General features: G+C 37.7%; 1 protein-coding gene across 6 annotated transcripts in view; it reads left to right on the top strand.

Moving 5' to 3' along the window:
* Positions 1-11,126, top strand: part of MET (MET proto-oncogene, receptor tyrosine kinase) — a 113,465-nt gene that overhangs the window by 56,503 nt on the left and 45,836 nt on the right. For all 6 annotated transcript variants that reach the window (XM_015588345.1, XM_015588344.1, XM_006910585.2 and 3 more), the window contains 2 exons: positions 8,125-8,259; positions 9,033-9,206. In XM_015588345.1, coding sequence (XP_015443831.1) covers positions 8,125-8,259; positions 9,033-9,206 — 309 coding nt within the window. The remainder of the gene's footprint in view (positions 1-8,124; positions 8,260-9,032; positions 9,207-11,126) is intronic.

The following is an 11,126-nucleotide window of genomic DNA, read 5'->3' as shown; positions in this document are numbered from 1 at the left end:
TGTCTCTACTAAATTCTTACTTTATTTTTGTTAGGATAAAATAATAGAATGATTTTTTAGAAAAAAAGAGATTATAGTCTTTTTTTTTTTTTTTTTTGCAAAAACAGCTGCCATACATGAAAAGGAACAGTAAAATGATTTTACTTCCTTCCTACCCTGAAGCCTGAAGGCAAAGTTGCTTTACAAATGTTTTCTCCCAAGAGTTTGCAGCTGTTTCTGCCTTTCCTATTGTGCTTACGTTCTGCCCTGGCTGGGAATACAAGCTACAGCCCCAGCTGTCGGGTGCAAAGTGAATCAGGTATTTCACAGTGGTTATTTGATTAGAAAGAATTATATTGTTTAGCTAACAATATTATATGTATGGTGGAAAAGACATTTTTGACATGTTTCTAATATTTAAACATGTGTAACTTATACAGGAGCAACTATGTCTAAATATACCGACCTGTACATATATTTGAGTCTATCTGTAGAGCCACGTCAGTATAGTTATAGATTTCAAAAACAATTTTTATTTGTGTGATCACTCTCTTGGGATGCTCTGAAGTAAAATAATATGATAAGCAATATTCGAGAGTATAAATAAACAATGAGAACGCGCCTTCCTACAAAATTGCAGGGGGTGGGGATTTAGAAAAGAATCAGGCTCAGGAACATTAGCGCAGTGTGCGAGGCTACGTGGGAGAGGGAAGAGGGATACTCGTGAAGATCACAGGACTAATCACAGGGATTGCCCACGTCTCCCCTTCTGAGCTCCTCGTCTAATCTACATCCAAAAACAATGCTTGCTTGATTTTTTTTACAGCACTTGTATAAGGCCTTTAATCTCTAGATGCAAGGCATTGCTATTAAAATATTTGTGCATGACTGTCAGGACAGGGAGTGAGTGGATCAGGGATGGGTGGGGGTAGAGAGTCACTTTCAAGACTTGTTTCAAGTTCAGTTTCACTAACTTCACTGGACAACTACCTTGTCTGCATACAGTGGCCACCACCTGGGCACTATCACAGCTGTCATTAGGCCCTTTGGCATCTTCCTTGCTCTTCTCCAATCCCCCTTTTCCCTATCCCCAGTTCTTTATTGCTGTTATCACTCATCACCCCTTTTCTCTTGTGTCTCTTAACTGGACCCGTTGCATCTTAAGCAGGAAATTTAAAGAGGTAGGGATCACCGAAAAAAACATCCTTAGCTCGTGATCATTACTTCTGACCATTACTTAAAGAATTATGTTAGTAATCAGGAAACTTGAGAATAATTACTCGCTTCCAGTAAGAACTGAATCCATTCATCTAGTGACCTTCTGTCTTCAGAGTCCTTCAGTTCCTATGTCACAATCATGGCCTGTCAGTGCTTTATGTTGGAAGCCTGTGGCATGCATTGTGTTTGGGATCACTGCTATTTTAGAGTATGTAGACACAGATCATCAATTCATCAATGCTGTGAGCATCCGGCAAGAGACAGAGCCAAATGAAGCTCGAACTTGAACATTTCTCTTTATGGATTGCTGACTTACCCATCTCCTTTATAAAATACTCAGATAAAAATGTCATCTGCCTCTTTTTTAATGTGCACATTATTGATTTAGTTACATCCCTAAAGAAAGATAGCTGTGGTATATTTCTTCAGAAGAAAATATACTCATGAGTTCTGAAATTTCTTTTGTGCGAAAAAGAATCTATTATAAATAATAACTTCGGAGTTATGTCCATAATTAAAAATTAATGTATAGTCTACTGGAATGAGTTAAGGCATGCTTTTAAAATATATTTATCTTACACACTGTTACATGCATAGAAATTTAAAACGTTATAAATATTTGAAACCATGGGAAAATGCTAAACTTTGGTTTGTTTTTGATAGCATGGAGTAACTGGGATTTCTTGTTTGGGTGCCTTTTTGAAAGAGTGGAAAGATATTTTAAGACATGAAACATATATATCAGTAGTTATTTTTTTAACTTTTGTCACTTTTAAAACTCAGAAACAAATATACTCTGCATAGATTGGCTAATTCTACAATCACTATATTTGGAATATCAATTTGAAAGTATTGGTTATTTTTAAATTTTTACGAATTTACCAGCTTATTTGGTTTTTAGATGCTTGATTTTTTTTTTTTTTTTCCAAAGGGCCTAGTCTGGTATTGACTCATTTTGACTCACTTTGACTCATTTCAAAAAGTTGAAACACACATCAGGATTATAATAGTAAGGAGAATTGTTTTGCTTTTTGTACATACCTGTCCTTTGTAGTATCAAGTTGGTGTAGAAACACTTGTGCCCTTACCAAAAAGAATGAAGGAAGAACAGAGTGAAGCTTCATTTAATTCAACTTTTGCTACCTGGTCCTTTGTTTTACCACATTTTAATTCTGAGTTGTCAGTACTAATCAATTTCTACTTCTCATGTTTCATTTTTTTTCTATTCCAGGGAAGCAGATGTTTACCTTGATTGAAACAAATTACTCTTCATATTCAAATTTTTTCTAAACAAACACCACTTTCTCTCACATACTGAAGAAAATAGTAAACCTAAAGCAAGTGTCTTAGTCAGATCAGGCTGCTATAACAAATTCCTATAGACTAGGTGGCTTAGACAGCAAACATATTTCTCACAATTTTGGAGTCTGGGAAGTCTAAGATCAATGTGTCAACAGGTCTGGCATGTGGTGATGACCTGCTTCCTGGTTCATAGATATCCATCTTCTTGCTGAGGGCAAGAGAGCTCTCTGAGATCCCTTTGATAAGGGCACGAATCTTATTCATTAGGGCTCTACCCTCATGACCTATTCACTTCCCAAAGCCCTCACCTCCTAATACCATCAAATTGCTGTTAGGGTTTTAACATGTAAGTTTTGGTGGGACACAAACATCAGACTGTTGCAGCAGGCAAGAAGCAAGAGGCATCAGAAGCCATGCCTTGAAAATACAGATTGAATTCATGAAGGTTATTTAAATATTTGAAATATTTTAAAACCCCATCCTTCGTCAAGGCTTGAGTGAGCTTCTCATTTCAGTCTATTCAAATGTGTAGGCAATGGACATACCTTTGGGATCTCCCATGTGCTAGACTTGACTGGGAACCAGGAAAGCAGACCTACTCCTGGGATCCTAAGACCACATCCATTTATAGCCCAGTCTCTTTCTTAATGGTGTCATTGCCTTTGCTCACATTTTTTTTCTTCTCAGCTCATATTTTTTTCTCATTGAGTCTCAAACTCCAATAATTTGCATTATCTTTCACTAAAAATGAAGTTTTCTTTATTCCTTGATAGAAATCCTCTATTTTTCTTAACTTTTAAATTAAAATCAATCTATATAATACCAAAGGTCTCATTTGCCTAGAAATAGAACTATATATTTTTTGATTTTATAAAAGGAAAATTCACTTCAGTCTTCAAAAAACAGCAGCTCTTGGGGAGTGTGCTACATCTCCCACTCTGACTGATTCTCCCAGTGAGACTCCAGTTTTGTTCCTTCTATCCTTCCCTCACCTCTACCTCTCTAGGACCCTGTTTTACAAGTCTAGTCTGACCATGAGGGGATGCTCTTCAGAACACTGGGGAGCTTAGCAGGTGATGCCCAGCCAAGTACTCAGTCTTAGGGAGGAGGAATGAATGAATGGAAGGCTACTGAACCTCCAAAAGCAAACTTACCTTTTACTTAATTTAGTAAAACATTTGGTAGAGAAATGCAAACCAAAACCACAATGATACCACTTGATTATAGGATGGCTATAATCAAGAAAATGGAAAATAACAAATATCAGTGAAGATGTTGAAAAATTGGAACCCCCATACATTGCTGATGGGAATGTGGAACTATGCAGCCCCTGCAGAGATTGGTCTAGCTGTTCTTCTAAAGGTTAAACATAGAATTACCATAAGATGCAGCAATTCCACTCCTAGATATATACCCAAGGGAAACGAAAACATGATCACACAAAAATTTGTACATGAATGTTCTTAGTAGCATTATTCATAATAGCCAAAAAGTGGAAACAACCCAAATATCCATCAACTGATAAATGGATAAATAAAGTGTGGTATAACCATACAATGGAATATTATTTGGTAATAAGAAGGAATGAAGTACTGTTACATGCTCCAACATGGATGAACCTCGAAAACATTATGCTAAGTGAAAGAAGTCAGACACAAAACACCACATATTGTAGAATTCCACTTATATGAAATATCCAGAATAGGAATATCTATAGAGACGTAAAATAGGTTAATGGTTGCCAGGGACTAGAGGACATAGAAGATGGGAGGGTGATGGCTGAGGGATGTGGAGTTTTGGTTGGGGTAATGAAAATGTTCCAAAACTGGTTGTACAAATCTGTGAATATACTAAAAACAGTTGAATTGTCCACTTTTATTAAAAAATAGGGAGACTAAACAGAAAGCCACATACAAATATTTTATGTTAAATTGTATTCACCACTCTTAAGGAAAATTAAATTCTGAAACAGCTTAATTAAAAACAAAAGTCTTATGTGTGAGATGAGGAGATCTAGTCTATATGTATTTGTAGATATATCACACGAAATTACTTTGTTCAGGCTTTTGAATTTTGGGGCCTAGCCACAAAGGTTTTATTTTATTTGTACACACATTTCTTCCCCATGTCCTGTCTTAAGTAATTTGAGGTCACAGCTATAAAAATCAAGTAAATTCAGATCCCTCCTTACCCCTCCACCCCAAAACGTATTAGTCTTATATTTTCAAGAGCATTAAAGAAAAAAATTTTGAGAGCTAAACACTTAAAGTTGTCAACACAATAGAAACTCAAAAGGTAATTGCCTGTCTTCTGTTTATACTAATTGACTTAAGACTGCCAGGTGATTTTTCGTAAGAATTAAATTTAGATGCTAGATTCAGTTCTGTCCCTAGAACTATCTCTATGACAATGAAAAGGAACTCCTAATTTCTTGCAAACATTGCTTCAGGGGTGTTGAGAGTGGTTACTCAATTTAGACAGGCAGTGAAAGAGAGGAATTAACAGAAAAGCATTCTTGGCGTTTTATAGCTGTAGGTATCCCTGCAGAGAAAGGGCTAATGATCAACTAAAAAGGTATTTGCTTCTGTAATATGACCTCTGCTCAAAATTCCAAACACTTTCTGACTTTTCCACACAGTCTTCCTGTCTTCTCTGGTTCATCTCGTTTTCTCTATCAAGTCACACTCATCCTAGCTCATAAGTAGAGCTTGCCAGCTGGGCTAGTAACATTTGAATCCTCATGCCCTCAGAAGTTATTTAGATGTGGAGTCTTTCTCCTTAGGCACACTTAACTTGTGCAGCCAATATTACTAAAACAAGGAGTATTTGGCAGGGCAAATATATTGTGAAATTTATTTTAATGCTTTGACTCTCACGTGGCTCTTAGGAGCTCAGAGTTTAAACTTTTTATTGGTATTTACTCTGGTGCTCCAAGAGTGTAGCAGTTGAGTGTTTAAGGAGAGGTCAAGCACACGGATTCAAGTATTAGATAAAGCTCCTTGTACTTTCTAGCTAAAATTCTCTCTTGTATTTTCTTTGTGGGAAATAGTCATACCTACCTTGCAGGATTATTGTGAGGAGTAAACAAAATATCCATATAAGGTACTTAGCACGATGCCTGGTTCAGTTAACTATTATGAGAGTGATATATATAAAACAGCTTAATTAAAAACAAAATTAAGTAAATTCAGATCTCTCCTTACATACACACACACACACACACACACACACACATATGTATATGTATACACACATATATATGTATACATGTGTGTGTATATGTGTGTGTGTATATATACGTATATATACACACACACACACATATACACACAGTGTGTATATATGTAATATGTATATGTAATATATATATGTAATGCTCTCCAGACAGAAAGTCAGGGAATGCACTAAATCAATCTATCCACGTTCCAGAGGTGCAAAAACCTCTTTAGGAAAAGAGAAAGCTTAATCCTTTCTGGGAAGCAAATATTTGGATGGGCTTTGGATATTTGATAAAGTCAAAGATGATGACCTAGTTATTAAGAAGAGATTGCTTATTATAGATGCAGGAAAATATATTAAAAAGAGCAAGAAGACAGGAGAAAAAGGTATGAGCAGGTAATTGTTGTGTAGCAGGTCTGAATAGAATGGAAGATACAAGGGAGCCAGACTCAAAATGCAAATATCTGTAGCAGAGTTCATAGGGATTAATAATCTTCAGTGAAATGGAAAGCACAGAAGGAGGCAGAGAACAGAGTCAGAGAATTAAGAGAGACTTGTGTTTTGTTTTGTTTTTGACTCATGTATAAGAGAAGAGGTTTTTCGGTTGGTTGGTTGGTTGGTTGGTTGGTTTTTAATCTTTGTAGTTTGAAATAATTGGCAACAATCAGGAAAATATGAGAAAAGAGGGTAGGGTTTAGGAAAAACAAAAGACGGAGAGCACCAGAAGTGAGTTAAGATGGAAAAATTAGATAACTGAAACCTGGATAATTGGGATAGAGGCTTTAGTAGTCTGATGTCCTGATACTCTGCTTATATGCAGCACCCAGAGGGAGGTAGGACTGGTAACTGAACTTTTTACTTTGCCTGCAAAAGTCACAAATACCTATTTGGCCCTAATTTAGGAATAACAATAGTTTCTACCCTTTTCCATTCTGACCAGATGATCTTTGATTCATCATTTAACTTCTGTGCAAAGACCGTCACCCTGCTTAATAGAGATGTTTTGAATATTTGGGGTAAAACAGATGTTAGGAAAAAAGTCATGATGTTTAATTTCTTTGCCTCTATAAGAACTTGGTTAGTTTCTCTATCAACAATTCATTCTCTGGGAGCAAATTAGGTGCTTTGGGACTTTTCCCAAGTTGTTTCAGGCTATTTGACTCCTTTATTGTATTAAAGAAAAAAATTTACTACTGATTCCCCAGAACATTTATGTGTTGTGTGCGACTTTGTTAGGGTACTAAGCAGTAATATAGTCTTGTGATTTTCATTTCCATTTTATGGATGAGAAAGATGAGATAAAAGGAGTGATTATTTAACTAATCCTAGTCTCTTAGATACCCATGTTTATCCTGTGATTTCATACCCATGGCAAATAGATACACTTTCAGTGCAACCTAAAGGGGTATTTGGGATGTAGAGAAATTTCACAAAGTCAATTGCAAACCCAGAGCTGTGCTCAGCCTCCTGTTCCTCCATTTAAGAATGAAAATCTCTCAGCGCCATTCTTGTTTTTTATTAAAATTAGTGGGGTGGCATTGGTTGATAAAATCAAATAAGTTTCAAGTATTCTATTTAACAATACATCATATGTATTCTAAAGACAATGTTCATCTCAGATAGTTGTCCTGATTTCACCCCCGGACTTCATTATTACTGGGTTTGGCAACAGGGCAGATGGAAATTATATACCTGAGAAGTATCCCAAATTAGAAATACCTGAAAGCGAGAATGACACCAGTTATTAAATCTCATTTCCAAAGCATTGTTAAAACCATCAGACCTTATTATAAAACCAGGCTAAGAGGCAGAACTTTATTTATAACCCAAGTGATTCCATGTGGTTGGACAATGGTTTGTAAAAATGACAGCCTATCATTTCAAAGTAGCCGAGGGCCTATTTTGACCTCAAAAGATCAATAAATATGGCTTAAGAGTAGCAATGCTGGAACTAGATCCAGGTCTCCAGAATCCCATTCACTACACTTTCCATTACGTCAAGGGAAGCTGCCTAGTGGGGAGAGTCAGGAGGATAGATTAAAAAATAATCCAGAATTCTTGGAGCATAAGTGAGGTCATCTGTTCTGGGGAGAGTTTTGGCTCCTCCAGTTCCCAGTACAATCGTGAGGATTTGTCTGCATGTGCTGGCTGATCGACTGGAAGATTCTCTCCCCTAGATACCATTAAGAGATCATAGGAAATGTCTGTCTTGGGGGTTCGGATGAATTGTCTTCAAGACAGGAGATTAGAAGATGCCATATTGATTTACATGAGATAAACTGTTGGCCCTTTAGTTCAGACACTCACAAGCTCTCCTAATCTATTATTACCATTATCTTCCATATTTTCCACTTATATTTAAACTGACCTTGTTGGAACAGAGGTGTTTTCTGTTTTGTTTGCCAGGTTGTGGTTTCTCGATCAGGATCATCAACCCCTCATGTGAATTTTCACCTGGATTCCCACCCTGTGTCTCCTGAAGTGATTGTAGAGCACCCATTAAACCAAAATGGCTACACACTGGTTGTCACTGGGAAGAAGGTAAGCCTTGTTTGCACGAGGAGGTACCATGGATGCAGTTCTTCCTAAGTGGATATTTATAACCAGTGTTATGTGACCCTTTTTTAACTTCTCTATCTTGGATTCATCTCTCCTCTATCAAGTTCTTCCTTGAGTATTTCAGAGATCTTCTGAAATCAAGTTAAATTTTTATTCAGGGAAAATTGGACCTAAGGGAGATCCTATTCGTAATGTGTACTTCTCCTTTTGTCCTATATTTCTCAATGAGAAAAACAAACACACAAAATTAGAATTGCAGTCCTAAGGGAAGAACTCTAGTGCAGGCAGATAAATCCTAAAATACGTAGTAGAATCTGATGCCAGCCAGTGTCCCCTTCTCTCCAAGAGAAGGAAGTGCATCTTGATGCAGAATGACATGTAAACTTACTTAGAATTTCCCAGGGGTTCAAGTGTTTTTTCCAGCTGCTTAAATTATACTCTCTTGTTATCTTAAAATTGTCTCAGACAGAGCAAAATGTTTCTACTTAATAGAACCTCTAGAATTTTAGGACAATGCTTGTGTTCACTGGACAGTAATGCTAACTTCGATCACATACATGCCAACAGTAGAGGGAAGAAAGGAATTTGATTTTTTTTTATTTTATCACTTACTATTACATGATTTGCATACCTAGGTGCTTTCTCTAGTAAATATTGTAAAATTATATTTACATGTATCTTTGGTGTATTTAGTTTTTATTTAACAAACAAACAGAAAACCTTCTAGAAGCCCTCTCCATCATTTTTCTTCACAGATCACCAAGATTCCACTGAATGGCTTGGGCTGTGAGCATTTCCAGTCCTGCAGTCAGTGTCTCTCTGCTCCTCCCTTTGTGCAGTGTGGCTGGTGCCACGACAAATGTGTGCGAATGGAGGAATGCCCCAATGGAAGTTGGACTCAGGACATCTGTCATCCTACAATCTACGAGGTAGGAATCTCTGGCAGCTATCAATATGTTTTTTGGTAAACACATATTCCATTAAAAAAAAAATTCAGAAGTCAGGTTACTGATTTAGCTGTGAGACATCAGCCAAAGGCCCGTCTGCCTCCTGGTGTTTCCTTTGGGGTGGTGTCTGGCCACACCTCCTGAGTCCTGCACCTGAAGTGCTTGCCTCACACTCTCTAAGCAGATTCTCTCCTTGCCAATTGCTCTTCCTTACTGCTATGTGAATAAAAGAGTAGTGGCTAACAAGCAGCATTGCTCCCCATGTCCTCACACTAGGACCTGCTGCCTCATGACTCACCCCTTCCGTGGTTCCCCACCACCCGCTTTATGTACCAGCTGCATGGACGTGAGCCTCCACCAAAGACAGAGACTGCTTATGGCATAACCCAGAGCCCTAGCCTGAACTCTGCAAGCTAGAGATCCCAGCAGTGCTGGGGCAGACAGGACAAAAGATTTCTTCCTGTCTGATCTCATCTTGTCACAGATAAGAAGTTATTTGCCAGGGCAGTGTGGAAAGCAAGTCAATACCCATGGGTGGCTTGCACCTTCTCTCAAAGTTCCTAGAAGAGCCATCAAGGTGCAGCTATACTAATGTCTGTACTCTGTGAGCCGTTTTATCCTTTAATTTATTCCAAAAATATTTATTGAGTGCATACTACGCAGCAGGCACTCTTCTAGACACTGAGGAGGTACAGTCCTGAACGCAACAGAAGTGCCTCCTACTATTAGAGAACTTAGCTTCTTGCAGTGTACTTCAGCCCTGGTATTGTAGCCACTGTCCCTCCCTGTTGCCTTACTTGCTTAAGCATACATTTGGCACTATGAAAACCTCCCTGACAGTTTTTAAAACGTCTTGATCCAAACATATTTTGCTTCCCTGGTAAGGACCCAGTGTGTATTTTCTCTGTCTGCACTGTAGAGCATTTGGACTTTAGTAAATGATTCTTGTGAAAGATTCAAGTTAAAGGTCTCGGTCGCCTGATTCAAGCCCAAGTAAATAGAGAGTACAAGTCAGAACAGGAACCGCCCCCAAGTGCATGGCTGTTTTCATTTAGTTACGGTTTGGGACAAGATTTGCACTGAGTGACTGGGTTTTAAACAAAATTATTTTCTGTTGGGTGTGACACAAGTATTAAGACTTAGCTTGATTGGCCAGAGAATAAACTAGAAGATAGTGCGAAAACAAACTTAAATTTGTACTATAGTGTTCATATACCTTTTTCTTTGTTGTTCTTTAATATACCTTTTAAACCACAAGCAATTTAATGCTTTTTTAAACACACAGCCTTGGCAATTTGAGACAGTAGAAAGCTGAGCTCAGCTATTCCATGAAAGAGATATGAGGAGTGTGTGTGTGTGTGTGTGTGTGTGTGTGTGTGTGTGAATTTAATGCTTTTTTAAACACACAGCCTTGGCAATTTGAGACAGTAGAAAGCTGAGCTCAGCTATTCCATGAAAGAGATATGAGGAGTGTGTGTGTGTGTGTGTGTGTGTGTGTGTGTGTGTGTGTGTGTACACACGCACAGTTAAATCACAACTTCATTTCAAAAATATCCAAGCTGGTGTTTTAAATAAAGAGCAGATTGAGAACCTGTACATTTGAAACATTGAATTTTGACCCATGGGCTTCTTTTTATTAGTCATGAAAGCTATATTAAAATGGTTAAAAACAGAGTAAATATTTCAGAATTTTCTGGAACCAGGAGATCTCTCATAATGTTTGAATCTTCCACCTCTCTCACCTTTCCTAGCTCCAGCACTCTAGTTGGCGATTTTAAATGGTTGCATTGTGTCACGCACCAGTCGGTGAGGTGGGGGCTGTATGGTTAGAAGAAAAATACTGCAGCTGAGCCCATAAACCCCTTTCAGTTCATCGTTGTTAGGAAGATTTCATGCTGCACC

This window comes from Pteropus alecto, unplaced genomic scaffold (genome assembly GCF_000325575.1).
Source record: "Pteropus alecto unplaced genomic scaffold, ASM32557v1 scaffold22, whole genome shotgun sequence".
NCBI lineage: Eukaryota > Metazoa > Chordata > Mammalia > Chiroptera > Pteropodidae > Pteropus > Pteropus alecto.
The sequence above is the reverse complement of the archived record's forward strand: the minus strand, read 5'-3'. Positions and strand labels throughout refer to the sequence as shown.